At 36.1% G+C, this 15,693-nt stretch overlaps 1 protein-coding gene across 2 annotated transcripts in view; it reads right to left on the bottom strand.

The window, feature by feature from the left end:
* Positions 1–1,204: 1,204 nt before the first annotated feature.
* Positions 1,205–15,693, bottom strand: part of YME1L1 (YME1 like 1 ATPase) — a 46,424-nt gene continuing 31,935 nt past the window's right edge. The window contains exons 9-18 of one of the 2 annotated variants that reach the window (XM_041765733.1): positions 14,088–14,178; positions 8,882–9,034; positions 8,016–8,148; positions 6,866–6,928; positions 5,567–5,679; positions 4,368–4,523; positions 3,342–3,493; positions 2,152–2,278; positions 1,985–2,058; positions 1,205–1,360 (exon numbers count right to left, since the gene is read on the bottom strand). In XM_041765733.1, the coding sequence (XP_041621667.1) occupies positions 1,220–1,360; positions 1,985–2,058; positions 2,152–2,278; positions 3,342–3,493; positions 4,368–4,523; positions 5,567–5,679; positions 6,866–6,928; positions 8,016–8,148; positions 8,882–9,034; positions 14,088–14,178 (1,203 nt within the window). In that variant the 3' untranslated portion in view covers positions 1,205–1,219. The remainder of the gene's footprint in view (positions 1,361–1,984; positions 2,059–2,151; positions 2,279–3,341; positions 3,494–4,367; positions 4,524–5,566; positions 5,680–6,865; positions 6,929–8,015; positions 8,149–8,881; positions 9,035–14,087; positions 14,179–15,693) is intronic. The other variant, XM_041765734.1, reaches the window with a different exon arrangement.

Genomic DNA, 15,693 nt, shown 5'->3' with positions numbered 1-15,693 from the left:
GAATACTAGAGCATAGATAATTTACTCAAAATAACAAATAGTAAAGGAAAGAGAATGAAGATTCTGGTAAGGCAGAAAGAATTCCTGTTCTGAAACACCTTCTAAACCTTTCCATTACATACACTTTCCACATAATGACTTTAAAGCATTTCTTTATCTCCTTGAGTTAATCAATACCTGGCCCTCCTGGGGAGACTCCAGTGATGGCCCTCCAGTGGCACCTACCAATGCACTCTTATCCCACCCATTTCAGAGTAAAGAGATGACCTCTTTGTTCCCCTCATCACTAGCAGACCATTACTATCCCATCCTCTTCTAGAAAGCACAAATCCTTTGAAGTTTATACCATTTGACTGTAGCCCTATTCAACCTCCTTCCACTGCCATCTACTACCCGAATTACAGTTCACATTCATTAGACTTCTGGCATTTAGCTCAATCTTCTCCATTCCAAGATCTGCCTTTGTACACATTCAAATGCAACACATATCCAACCTCTGCACTAAGCACCAGACCTATGTTATCTTCTCCGACTTGAAATCTTCACTAAGACACCTCAAGTTCATTATGTATAAAACTCAGCTGATAATCTACATACTTCCCCACCTTAGGCCATCATCAGTGTTTTGCCAGTAAATAGCACACAGAACTATGAGGCAGAAATCTAGAAAACAGCTTTGTGTTTAATTTAGCTGCTTTCTCACTGAAACATCATGAAGGTATTTTGATTCCACTAGATCACGTATCTCTTGAATGCATTCATTTTTCTCAATTTCCACTCTCAATGCCCTAATCCAGACTCTGTGGTACCATGAAGATATTCCACAGTACCTAACAACTCACATATACTGTATTGGATATTACAATCAAGAGACTTACATTTTCAAGATCTTTGTGCTTCATTCTTAGCACATGCACACAGGTAGGCAAAAAGCAAGTACTACTTGTTGAATAAAATATATATCGGAGTAAAAAACCAATAAAGACTCAAATAATCATTACTCCTAACAACGGTATAGTTTTACAGCTAAAGTAGAATATTTATAATTACTGATATAAATTGTTCTTAGCCTATGGCCAGAATAAAGTAAAGACTCAGTCTATGATCAGAGACTCCCAAACAACATATTTAAATCATTTCAATGTTGCCCTTTTTCTCTTTATTGTATATAGTGACATTTCTAAACAGAGGATAACCATTATCTTCTGGTAAGCACCTACTACTTAGGCACATTAGGACTAGATAAATAAGCACAGAAAAATATAATCATTACCCTTAGAAGGATTCTAATTTCTTGTTCAATAGCAGATTGAGTTTCTGGACTCAGTTTCCCTGTATCACTGTACGTCATAACACCAAGCTAAAACAAACAAAAAGAAAGAAATTGAACAGAAAAACCCTAAACCACTAATAATACTATCCTATACTTAAAGAAAACATCATGGGGGCAAGGAAGAAATTCAATATAAAAATGCCCTTGAGCACAAAGAAATGTCATCATTCTTCTGAAAGTAGAAGACTCAAATTAAAAGTATGAGCAAAGAGAGGAAATTTAAAATCATAAGCATGGTTCTGAGTGCCTTCTTGGAAAACTTTTGCAGCTATTCCAAACCCAGAAATCCACAATGTAGTATATAGTAGTGCTTCATGAAGCCACAATGATAACGTAGAAAAGTGAAATATGTGAAAAGGCCGAAGTAAGCAAGTTCAGCAAGTGGGTGTTTTAGGTCATAGGGATTGAAATATCTTATCATTTGTTTAACTCATGAAATACTATTACTGTCCAAGCAGCTAGAATGGAAAGAGAATACTATCTGTATTACTCAGAAAATAATGTTTAGTTTAGAATAAGCAGTAATAAATCTACTTGGAATGAGACAGGGGAAAAGTAAATGTTACCAATTTACCATGAGAACCCTCTCAAAAAGAGACACTTGACAAATCATCATCTGATACATGAGGAAGGGCTAAAATTAGCTATTACCTTTTCACTCATTCCAAATTTGGTAACCATCCGCTTTGCTATTTTAGTTGCATTATCAAAATCACTGGAAGCACCTAAAATTTAAAAATATACATAGAACTCAATTTTTAAAAATATCTTTAAATCAGTAAGCATAATGTGAACTAAAGCCATTCTTTACAGCCAACCTGTTGTGATATGGTCAGTTCCAAATATAAGCTCCTCAGCCACTCTTCCTCCCATACTAACATCCATCTGTGCAAGCAGCTGAGCTCTAGTTTCATTCCATCTGTCATTCTCCGGCAACAGGGACACCTAGACAATTGAAAATAAAGAAAAACTTCAGACACAGTTTGAAATACTTATATTAATAATCAGAATTATCATTTGGCTCTCACTATATAATATATCACGATGCTGACAGCTCAAAGACATTTTTAGTAGAGAGGGTCTCAGGTGACTGATGACAAAACCGACAATATACAAAATAAGAAAAATTCTTTATTAAGCCAAAGTTTATATATTTTATATGTAATAGGCATATAATGCTTCAATAGGATGGACTTACATCCAGGTGCACAAAAATGCTTAATATGTTTATAATTAGAAAGATAAGAGAATGAAACTTGTACTCAGAAAAATCTTAGAATAACTATGGAAACACTGACAGTTTCTTTGTGGAAGGAAAAGAACAATTACGTATTTATGAATAATACTTTGGAGACGCCCAGGTGGCTCGGTCGGTTGGGCATCTGTCTCCCTTTGGCTCAGGACATGATCCTGGGGCCTGGGATCGAGCCCCGCATTGTGCTCCCTGCTCAGCGGGAAGTCTGCTTGTCTCTCTCCCTCTGTCGTCCCCCTGCTCATATGTGCTATCTCTTAAATAAGTAAATAAAATCTTTAAAAAAAAAAAAAAAAGAAGAAGAAGAATGGAAGTTTGCTGTCATTCCAGATTTAAATTTCACAATGTAGGGCAGCCCGAATCGCTCAGTGGTCTAGCACCTGCCTTCAGCCCAGGGCGTGATCCTAAAGACCCTGGATGGAGTCCCACGTCAGGCTCCCTGCATGGAGCCTGCTTCTCCCTCTTCCTCTCTCTCTCTTTCATGAATAAATAAATAAACAAATAATTTATAAATAAATAAATAAATTTCATAATGTAGATATATAACATCTGAACTATTAGTATCCTTTATATTAGCAGGTAAGTTTCATGAATATCTCTGATTTCATGATGGTTCAGAATACTAAACAAGAAAGTTAGCAGCATATTTAGGAATTAGTTGAATTTTCTTTTTAATTATTTTCATCCACAATTTCTTACATAAGCTTTTGGAGAGTGCTATTTGAAAGAAAAGAAAAAAAACTACCAGATACTTACATGTCCAAGTGTTGGCCCTCGTGGCATGATTGTAGCTTTGTTGATAGGCATTGCATCTTTAGTGTAATATGCAATAATAGCATGACCAGATTCATGGTAGGCTGTGATGGTTTTGTTTTTGTTATCAATTTCCACACTTCTACGTTCAGGGCCTAAGGATAAAAATTTAATTGAATAAAATTATTCTGTTAGGAAGGTCTATTTAGATGAATGAAAACCACTTGCCCTTATGTAGTTCTTAGAGTGACATTAATAAATATTTTAAACCACAACAATCTGCCAACTGATAACCAAAATAGGAAGAAATGTCATCTTAATCCTATCAACAAGTTTTTTTGGTTTTCTTTTTAAGATTTTATTTATTTATTCACGTGAGTCCCAGAAAGAGAGGCAGAGACACAGACAGAGGGAGAAGCAGGCTCCTCGCAGGAAGCCCGATGCGGGACTCGATCCCCGAACCCAGGACCATGCTTTGAGGTAAAGGCAGACACTCAACTGCTGAGCCACCCAGGCATCCCTCAATTAATTTTAATTTCAGAAAATAAATATGAGGGCAGCCCTGGTGGCATGGCGGTTTAGTGACGGCCTTCAGCCCAGGGCATAATCCTGGAGACCCGGGATCGATCCCACGTCAGGCTCCCTGCGTGGAGCCTGCTTCTCCTCTGCCTGTGTCTCTGCCTCTCTCTCTCTCTCTCTCTCTCTGTGTATGTCTATGAATAAAGAAATACAAATCTTTTAAAAAAATAAATAAATAAGAGAAAACACATGAGTACCCCCTGCCCGCAGAAAGTATAATCATAGAAACTATATTTGTTATCTAAGAGACCCAAATGATGGCTATTTTTGAGTATATATATTTTCTTGCTCCTGTACCTTTCTTTTTTATAACCTTTTATTTTTTTTATTTTATTTTTTTTTATTATTATTTTTTTTTATAACCTTTTATTTAAAAAGAACTTATTCTCTACTATAATGAACAGGGTAAGACAGAAAAAAAAAAAGGGGTGGGGGAGAGAGAAAACCTACCCATTAGAATTTTATCTTTGGAAAATTCTAGTTCCTTCATGGTAACCATTTCTTTTCCATCAACAGCTGCCTTTAATGCAGCCTGATTCACAAGATTCTCCAGCTCTGCTCCAGAAAAGCCAACAGTACCTCGAGCTATAATTTCTGGATCAACAGCTGTGTAGACAATCGCAATATTAAAATTCCAAAATAGCTCTTCATAAATAATTCACATTCCAAAAGAAAACAGCTACCCTGAACTAGAACTTAAAATATTTATTTTTTGCTAAAAATACAAAATAAACTTACTTTATCTAAAGGAAAAAAGCCAAAATGCTATTAAAATTACCATTGGGACAAATTACAAAAGTTTTTAAATTTAAATAACTTTATGAAAAACAAAGAAATGCAGAGTTGCCTGACATGATTTATAAACCTTCAAATTATGACCTAAACTGTTACTCACCTAAGCACAAACTGAAAATGCGAACTCATAGACATTTTCTGAATTTCATCCTGAAATATTTTATACCTAAGTATTTAGTATTATATGTACATTTATAAGAGTTACCCTTATTATAGGGAACGTGTTTGGTTCTTACAAATTGATTCATCTATCTGTGAAAATACTGCAGCTTAATAGGTACATTTGTTAATTAAGTGGGCCCATAATATTTTCAGGTATTTCGTTTTACAGTTTGCCTCTTTTCAACCCAAAGTGATTATATACACTTTTTCTACTATTTCATATTTTACATTCATCTTAAAAATATTTATATAGGATCCCTGGGTGGCGCAGCGATTTGGCGCCTGCCTTTGGCCCAGGGCGCGATCCTGGAGACCCGGGATCGAATCCCACATCAGGCTCCCGGTGCATGGAGCCTGCTTCTCCCTCTGCCTGTGTCTCTGCCTCTCTCTCTCTCTCTCTCTCTCTGTGTGACCATCATAAATAATAAATTAAAAAAGAAAATTTAAAAAAAAAATTATATATTTATCTTCAAATATTATTTATCTGGGTATTAACAAGAAAACATTCTTTACAATCAGGATTCAAATGACAATTTCCTAGATATACAAGAATTATGAAATAAACATTTTAAAAAGGACATATAACAAACCGGTCTTTTGAGACATTTTTAAGGTAAGGACCACAAAAGGTGGAACGAAATATTACCATTCTATAGAAATAATAAAGTTTGTGTTAATGGAATTAGACTTACACTGATCAAACTTTATTTTATTGAGATACCATTTCAAAATTTCTGTTCGTCCTTTTACATCTGGTCTTGGAACTGTAACTTGCATGTCAAAACGTCCAGGACGTATTAAGGCACTAAAGGGAAAATATAAAAAGAAACTATAAATTAATAACCTGAATATGCTGGAGGTCAAATTCAAAGGACTAACTCTGAATATGGATGGAAAGATATTAGCAACCAGAGGTTAGACCGGAGTTTTGTTTTTTTATTCTAATTCCAATACAGTGGGATCCCTGGGTGGCGCAGCGGTTTGGCGCCTGCCTTTGGCCCAGGGCGCGATCCTGGAGACCCGGGATCGAATCCCACATCAGGCTCCTGGTGCATGGAGCCTGCTTCTCCCTCCGCCTGTGTCTCTGCCTCTCTCTCTCTCTCTCTGACTATCATAAATAAATAAAAAATTAAAAAAAAATTTAAAAAAAAATAATAATTCCAATACAGTTAATATACAGTGTTATATTAGTTTCAGGTGTACAATACAGGGCTCAACACTTCCACACATCACCCAGTGCTCATCACAACAGGTGCATTCCTTAATCTCCATCATCTTTTTCACCCTAAATTGGAGTTTTGAACTAAACCAATATTCAGATAGCTTCCTGTAAAACATGGCTTAAGTAACAGTTTCAATAACCAGACGACAGATCAAAGGCTGATACAGATAGTACACAACCCTTATAAACAAAAACATGCAATCTGGTCATTCAAGGAACAATAATTCTAGAGCAGTCTATCAGGAGATCTACACTATGAAAGCTTCCTATCATAACTACTATTAAGTACAGAATATTAAACTAGAGACTTAGGCAAAAACAAACTATTACATCAAATTAAAATGAGTTAATTCTATGACAAAATCAACAAAAATTTAAAATTATAGTAAGTTTTATTTTTAAAATCCTACCACCCCCAAAATGTTGTGATAGAAAGTTCTCAGAAATTAACAACTTTACTGAAATTTAATTCACATATTCCAGAATTTAAAGGAGGTAATCCAGTGGTTTTTAATGTATTCAGAGTTGTGCAATCATCAACAATCTAAGTCAAGAATATTTTTATGCCTCCACACCAGAAGAAACCCCACAGCTACCAACAGTCACTCCCCATTCTTCCCATCTGTGGCAACCAGAATCTACTTTCTGTTGCTACAGATTTGCTTATTCTGGACATTTCATATGTTTTGTGATGAGCTTCCTCCTTTTAAAGTTCATCCATGTTTTAGTATGTATCAATACTTATAAAAAAAAGTCTTTTAATACGTACTTATCTAATGCCTCTGGGAAGTTTGTGGCTCCTATTATGATAACTCCTTCATTGGGTTTAAAACTATTTAAAAAAGAAAAAAAGTAACTTTTCACTGAAAATTAAAACAGCACACATATAGAAATGCTCTACATAAAATGGTCTATCATTAAACTTAGTAACAGCAAAGAAATGGGGGTTGATCTTTTTTATCCACTGAAGTGTTAAGACATCTTATTTCCTAAAAGGGACAAATGTTACTAGGCCAGCATACTAAAATAAAACTGTTATTAATAAATCAAAAAGTCATCTATGATTACATGCCTTCACAATATTTATTCTGCTTAGCAAGAGATGACCTAACAGAAAAGGCTTGGGTACCTAATTTGTGAAGAATTATTCTCAAGTTTACCAATTTAAATTTTTACTCCTAGACTTTGTTTCAAAATTACTTATATGGTTTTAAAATATTTTTCCTTCTTTCAGAGCAACCCCACCTCTTGCTTTTTATATGATGAAAACTGATGAAAACTTTTTTAATCTGGGATGCCTGGATGGCTCAGCAGTTGAGTATCTGCCTTTTGGCCCAGGGTGTGATCCTGGGATCCGGGATCGAGTCCCACATTGGGCTCCTTGCAGGGAACCTGCTTCTCCCTTGGCCTGTGTCTCTGCCTCTCTCCCTCTGTGTCTCTCATGAATAAATATATAAAATCTTAAAAAAAAAAAAAAAAAAAAACTTTAAATCTACCACAACACTAAAAGCTAGTCACAAATTGTGTCAGAACCATCATATGATCCCTTTACATCTCCAAATACACTACTATTCTCAACTGGAAACATCACTTTCCTTTCATAAGGAAAAAAGGTGCAGAGATCACCAATTAAGAGTTGATACATCAATCACTCCATTAGTAATGGAAACATTACAATACAGAAAATGCAGCTTGTCTTGACTTCTTGCACAGGGACTACTCTCTATTGCCTATATTTTTTCCTATTTCTTAAGGTATTATTTTTGAGTAACCTCTATACCCAACATGGGGCTCAAACTTACAACCCCAAGATCAAAAGCTGCATGCTCCACTGACTGAGCCAATCAGATGCCCCGCTATATCTTGAATGGTAACAAATACATCACCATATTCCAAAAGACAGAGGGAGATTCAATTACCCATCCATTTCAGCAAGGAGTTGATTTATAGTCTGTCTTGAATATGGATGCATTGGAGACTCAATTCGCTTTCCACCAACAGAATCTAATTCATCAATGAATATAACACAGGGAGCATTTGCTTTTGCTTCCCCTAGGAAAAGAGAAAAGATTCAAAGGAATTTAATGAAATCAATACTTTCTGAACAAAATCATATAAATATTAAAAACCTATCAGATTGTCAAAAGCCAACAAGACATTCATTAAGGAGAAATCCACAAAAGGAGATCTCTTTCTTTAAAAAGTGACTTAAGTGCAAGCCCGGGTGGCTCAGTGGTTTAGTACTGCCTTCAGCCCAGGGCGTGACCCTGGAGACGTGGGTTCGAGTCCCAAGTCAGGCTCCCTGCATGGAGCCTGCTTCTCCCTCTGCCTGGTCTCTCTCTCTCTCTCTCTCTGTGTCTTTCATGAATAAATTTAAATAAATTAAATAAATGAATGAATAAATAACTGATTTAAGAACAATAATCTCAAAGACAAAACTATGTTACACAGAATGATATATAATAAAAACAACTTAGTATTCATTCTTCCAACTGTACAAACCATATATAATAGGGTTTGAGGCTAATTATTCTTTAATTTCATATATTGAATTGATGAATAAGATAAAAAGGGCAACAACAAAAAACTCAGCTTTTCAACAGGCCCAACCTCATCTAATGCTTCTCCTAGCTCTTCTATTTGAGAAAAAAGTACAGTTCTGTTTTAGCTCACACATTAGCTAGGTCAGCTATCAATCATAATCAAATAGCAAAGAAAGGGTAAGAAGCTCTCCCCCTAAAATTAACAAAATGTTTTATTGTATTAAAGCTACATTAAAACATACTAAATAGATTTCTGATTCGACTGGCTCCCACACCCACAAACATTTCATCAAATTCTGATCCAGAAGCATAATAAAAAGGAACATCAGCTTCTCCAGCCACAGCACGAGCAAGAAGTGTCTTTCCTGTTCCTGGTGGTCCAACTAAAAGAATTCCTAAAAAAAAAAAAAAAAAAAAAAAATAGAATGATTCAAATTAAAAAAATAAAAATAGGGCTCCTGGGTAGCTTGTCATTAAGTGTCTGCCTTCAGCTCAGGTCATGATCTCAGGCTCCTGGGATCGAGTCTCGCATTCCCTGCTTAGCAGGGAATCTGATTCTCCCTCTGCTTCTACCCTTCCTCCATTCATGCTCACTCTCTCATGTGCTCTCAAATAAGTAAAATCTTTTAAAAAATAAAATAAATAAAATACAACAAATTAAAATAAACCCTGATGTGAATCTATAAAACAGTTATTAATATATACAGTTTTTAGGTTGAAGGCACATAACCAATACTTTGAAACAAAGGAAAACAAATGTCTCTAGAATAATTCACTTCAGATCTTCAAAAATAATTTCCCTCTACCATTTTAAATACTGTTTATATCTCATCATAGACAATTCAGAATCCTGAGAATGGAATGACAAACTCTTTATCACTAAATAAGATAAAATTCACATAAACACAGATTAAGAGATTAAACAACCAAATGTGATGCATGAACCTTTGACCGGATACTCTTCCATGAAAAACATATTTAAGAAATTAAATAGCAGGGCAGCCCAGGTGGCTCAGTGGTTTAGTGCCACCTTCAGCCCGGGGTGTGGTCCTGGAGACCAGCGATGGGAGTCCCACATCGAGCTCCCTGCATGGAGCCTGCTTCTCCCTCTGCCTGCCTCTCTGCCTCTCTCTGTCTCTGTGTCTCTCATGAATAAATAAATAAAATCTTTAAAAAAAAAAAAAAAGAGGGATCCCTGGGTGGCTCAGCAGTTTAGCGCCTGCCTTTGGTCCGGGGCACAATCCTGGAATCCCAGGATCAAGTTCCACGTCAGGCTCCCGGCATGGAGCCTGCTTCTCCCTCCTCCTGTATCTGCCTCTCTCTATGTCTATCATAAATAAATAAATAAATCTTTAAAAAAAAAAAATTTAAATTCCAGGGATAGCTGATGAAAAGTTGAAAAAATACTAGAATACAAGCTATTAAGGAAATAACATTTAATTTTTATTTGGCAGGATAAATTATTCTCCTTCTTTAGGAAAATATCCTTAGTCCTAGGTGATACATAACAAAGTATTTAGACATAAAGTAGTTAGTGTCTACAGTTTTGTAACTTTTCTGTTATGTTTGAAAATTTTCATTAGTCCTAGGTGATACATAACAAAGTATTTAGATATAAAGTAGTTAGTGTCTACAGTTTTGTAACTTTTCTGTTATGTTTGAAAATTTTCATAACAGCAGTTAAGTTTTTTGGAAGTTAGAATGACTGAATTCTCTGGTTTCCACAACTTTTCATTTTTCAGACTACATTTAAAAAGGCAAAAAAAAACTGGGTGCCTGGGTGGCTCAGTCAGTTAAGCATCTGCCTTCAGCTCGGGTCATGATCCCAGAGTCCTGGGATAGAGTCCCAAGTCAGGTTCCCTATTCAGCGAGGAGTCTGCTTCTCCCTCTCCCTCTGCCTCTGCCCCTCCTCATTCACCACTGTTTGTGTGTTCTTTCTCTCAAATAAATAAAATCATTTTTTAAGAGGAAAAAAAAAGCATTAATGCTATATTTTTAACATAAAAACTCTTCCTAAAGCAAATCTGCTGAAAAATACCCCTAAGACTGTCCCCTTTGTATTGCCACGTTATGGTAATTCCTAACTCATTTTATTAATCATCACATCAATTTCTGTAGAATATATTTTGGTACCTGAGAATTTTCCTAAAATTTTATAAATATTCCTTGTGATTAGTAAGAAAAGTGTAACTATTTTATGATTTTAAACATGTCCTTTACGATGTCATAGTATTGGCTTTAATAAATGAATCCTATGGTGGGATGAGCACTGGGTGTTCTGCTATATGTTGACAAATTGAACTCCAATAAAAAAATTTTTAAATAAATTTAAAAAAATAAATCTTGAATTAGAAGATTCAAGTGAGCAGTATAAAAACAAATCTTAAATATGACTGTTCCGTTTATTTATTTATTTTAAAGATTTTATTTATTTATTCAGAGAGAGAGAGAGAGAGAGAGGCAGAGACACAGGCAGAGGGAGAAGCAGGCTCCATGCAGGGAGCCCTACATGGGACTCGATCCAGGGTCTCCAGGATCACGCCCTGGGCTGCAGGCGGCGCTAAACTGCCGCGCCACCGGGGCTGCCCTGACTGTTCCGTTTAATTCACCAATTCCATTTCTAGAATTGGAATCTAGAATAATGCATAAATAAATGAGTAAATCCAGAATTTATTCTAATGAGATAATTAAGCATGTGGGCAAAGCCTTGAGATATTAAGATGATCTTCATAGATTTTTGTTTTTTGAATTAAAAAATGTTTGAGTATACTTGACACAGTTACATTAATTTCAGGTATACAACACAGTAATTTAACAAGTTTACTTTATACATTATGCTGTGCTCATCACATATGTAGCTACCATCTGTCACTATACAACACTATTACAATATCATGGACTATATTTCCTAGGCCTTTTATTCCTCTGACTTATTCATTATACAAATAGAAGCCTGTCTCTCCCTCTCCCTTTCATACATTTTGCCCAGCCTCCACATTGCTATTTTTTCTAAATATTTTGTTTATTTATTTATTTGAGAGAAAGAGAGAAAGCACAAGCAGGCACAGCTGTAGGAGCAGAAGTGGAGGGAGCAACAGACTCCCCACTGGGCAGGAAACCCAATGCAGGGCTCAGTCCCAGGATCCTGGGGTCATGATCTGAGCTGAAGGCAGATGCTTAACCAATTGAGCCACCCAGGCTAATTTTAACACACTGCTAATTTTAACAGCAAAACATTGGAAACCATTTCAAAGTTCAATATTAATGATTATAGTATAGAACAATCATATAGTACAAGGACCTCATGAAGTCATAATCTTGTACTCAATTCCAGCATATGGTTTTTCCCTCATACCAACAAATATTTCTCCAACACCAGCTGGGTGTCCTACAATTCAATTCAATTCAATTCAATTATGGTATTACCTACCTGGAAATAGTATCAAACACCGTAAGTTAAACACTTTGTCCTAAAAGACTGCCTCTAGCCCCACCCTTCCCTATGTCAACTACAAGACGAGGTTGTTACCTATGCTTCTGACTGACAGACTATAAAGAGGAGGTTCCAATGACTGCTTCCTTGGACTTGATTTGCTAAAATGGCTCACAGAACTCAGAGAAACGTTCTACTTACTAGATTGCTGGTTTATTATAGAAGGATACAACTCAGCAAGAGTCGGTCAAATGGAAGAGACGCATACGGTAAGGAAAGGTAAAAGGATTGCTGAGTTTCTGTGCCCTCTCTAGATATGCCACTCTTCCCACATCTGCACATGTTCACCAATCTGGAAGCATTGAATCCTATCCTTTTGGGTTTTTATAAGCATAGAAGCATGCTTTTTTACATAAGCATGACTCATTACATAAGTATGACTGATTCAGCCTCCAGTGACTTTCCCCTCCCAGATAGCCAACAGGGAAACTAAAAGTTCCAGCCCTCTAATCACATGGTTGATTTTCCTGACAACCAGCTTCTAACCTTAGGTATGTTTTAAAAGTCACCTTGTTCAGAAGACAAATCTATTGCTGTCATCACTATATTTATTATAAATCACAACAATCATTAAAAATCATATTAACTGTGAGAAAACATCAAACTGAGGAACATTCTACAAATTAGTGTGTAGTCTACTACACAATTTTTAAGGTCATAAAAGATCTACACCTATTCCTATACTAAAAGGCTGAGAAAGGGGCCTGGGTGGCTCATCAGTTAAGCATCTGACTTTGGCTCAGGCCATGATTTCAGGATCCTGAGACTGAACCCTGAGTGGAGCTCCACATTCAGCGAGGAGTCTACTTTAAGTTCTCTCTCTCCCTCTGTCCTATGTCCCCCTACCGACAAGCACATTTGTGTCTGTGTGTCTGTTCTCTTAAATAAATAAATAAATAAATAAATAAATAAATAAATAAATAAATAAATAAATAAATAAAGGCTGAGAAATTTTTTCAGGTTAAAGAAAAATCTAGGGGCACCTGGGTGGCTCAGTCGGTTAAGCAGCCAATTCTTGATTTTGACTCAAGTCATAATCTCAGGCTCCTGGGACTGAGCCCCGCGTTCCACTCTACACTCAATGGGGAGTTTACTTGAGAATTCTCTCGTTTCCTCTCCCACTGCTCCTCCCCTCCTGCTTCCCCTCTCTCTCTCTCTCTCTCTCTCTCTCTCTCTCAAATAAATAAATATGGGCACTTGGGTGGCTCAGTGGCTGAGACTCTGACTTTGGCTCAGGGCATGATCCAGGGTCTTGGGATCAAGTCCCACATTGGGCTCCCTGTGAGGAGCCTGCTTCTTCCTCTGCCTATGTCTCTGCCTCTTTCTCTGTTTCTCTCATGAATAAATAAACAAATAAATAAATAAGTTTTTAAAAGATTAAAGAAAAATCTAAATGTGTAAACCTGCACTGAGTCCTAAACCTGGGGTTGGGGATGGTGGATGAGAGGACCTTAATTATTAAGAGAAATGCTGAAATTTGAATATAACTGAATTTCCTAATGGTTTTAAAACCATGCGAAATTTCCTGATTTTAGTAACTATACTGAAATTATGTAATAGAATATTCTTATTTTTAGGACATACATAAGGAAGTATTTGGGGTTAAAGGAGCATGATATCTACAATCTACTCTTAAATAGTTTAAAAATACATTTATTTGAAGAAAATGGATGAGCAGATGGCACAAACTGCTAAAAAATTGTTGAGTTTGGTTAAGAGTACAGTTTTCTCTGCAATATTCTCACAACTTAGTCTGAAATTGTAATTAAAAAAATCCCCACTCCTCTCAAAAAAGGTTATACAATGGTATGTTCAGAATGAAGACTTACTGTAAAATAAGAAATTAAGAACTAAACTTTAAAGCTTTAAATTTGTTAAAAATAAATTAGCAACGGATTACAGTATTTTTTTTTTTTTTTTTTACATCAAATCACGGTAAAGGGAAGATATCTTACCTTTTGGAAGTTTACCTCCAAGTACAGTAAATTTTTGTGGATTTTTCAAGAACTCAACAACCTCCTGCAATTCTTGTTTGGCTTCTTCCACCTAAAGTGACACAATTTATCAAATAACTCTAAGCAATGATTAGATTATCAAGGCCTCCTCTTTAAAAATAGTAAATTTAACTGGAAATTATCTTGGCTGTCTCTTTGTTTCAGTGAAAGAAGTATACAAGAGGGCTCCCCTATAAATGCATACACAACAGAGTTTTCATTGGACTCTTTTTGCCAATTATACAGTCTCCTTACATAACCCAACAAAAGCACTCTTCTTACATTTTCAAGAAACAGTGCTTCCTCCAGTTAACAAGGACTTATATTCACAATTCTAGTTAAAGGTGTCAGCAGCATTTGATATAAACAGAAAGACTCACCTACCAAGTTTCAACTGCAGAACTTTTTACCTGGCTTATAAACTTAAAGGGCAAATTATGTGGGCTTAATATATATCAATGAAAAGGGAGCCTGTGTTTAAGTTATAACATTAATTCGTGATTAATTATGAAATTATTTTCACTATAAGGAATTATCATTAGATTATAAATGACATAGTTCCTAGAAATGCCCAAAGGATGGTGCCTAAATTAAAGTATAGTGTAATGATTGTTTGGTAAATGGGTGTGGCAAAATAGTTTAAAAGATTTAATACCCCAAATACAAAAATCATGTAGAACTGAGATCCCTAGAAAGAATAAAGCCCAATCTGGTCAAAAAAGACAGCAAGCAGAATATTAGCTTAACTTGAAAAACTCAGATATAAGTTAAGAACCGCTGCCTAAGTCCAGGTGGCTCAGCGGTTTTGCGCCCCCTTCAGCCCAGGGTCTGATCCTGGAGACCCGGGACTGAGTCCCACATTGGACTCCCTGCATGGAGCCTGCTTCTCCCTCTGCCTGTCTCTGCCTCTCTCTCTCTCTCTTTCTCTCTCTCTGGGTTTCTCATGAATAAATAAATAAAATATTTTTTAAAAATTTACAATAGCAGTATTTGAGCCAAAACTAGAAACAACACAATGTCTACCTAATGTAGAATACCCAATATTGTGATAGTCATATCACAAGAAAGTCATCCCCCAAGCAATGGGGATAAATAAACTACAACTCCATGTAAAAACAGATAGATCTCACCAACATCATTTAAGTGAAATGACCCATATATGCTACATGTATTACATTTATGTAAAATTCAAAAGCAGGCCAAATTAATAGAAGTTATCAGAACAATGATCATGCTTGGGGTGGGAAAACAAAGGGCACTAGAAAGTTTCTAGCAATATGCTATTTCTTGAGCTGAGTGCCAGTACGAGTTCACTGTGAACTTTATTAAGGTATAGACTTATGATTTGTGCAGCTTTGTGTGAATGCTGAGCTTCAATAAAATTTATGTTTTAAAAGAGATTTGGGGGTGCCTGGGTGGCTTAACGGGTTAAGCGGCTGCCTTCAGTTCAGGTCATGATCTTAGAGTTTTAGGATTAAGCCCTGAGTCAGGCACCCTGCTCAGTGGGAGTCTGCTTCCCTCTCCATTTGTCCCTCCCCCCCACTTCGCTCTCTCTCTCATATAAATA

This window comes from Vulpes lagopus, chromosome 8, assembly GCF_018345385.1.
Source record: "Vulpes lagopus strain Blue_001 chromosome 8, ASM1834538v1, whole genome shotgun sequence".
Classification (NCBI taxonomy): domain Eukaryota; kingdom Metazoa; phylum Chordata; class Mammalia; order Carnivora; family Canidae; genus Vulpes; species Vulpes lagopus.
Note: the sequence above shows the minus strand (reverse complement) of the source record. Positions and strands in the feature narration are given on the sequence as shown.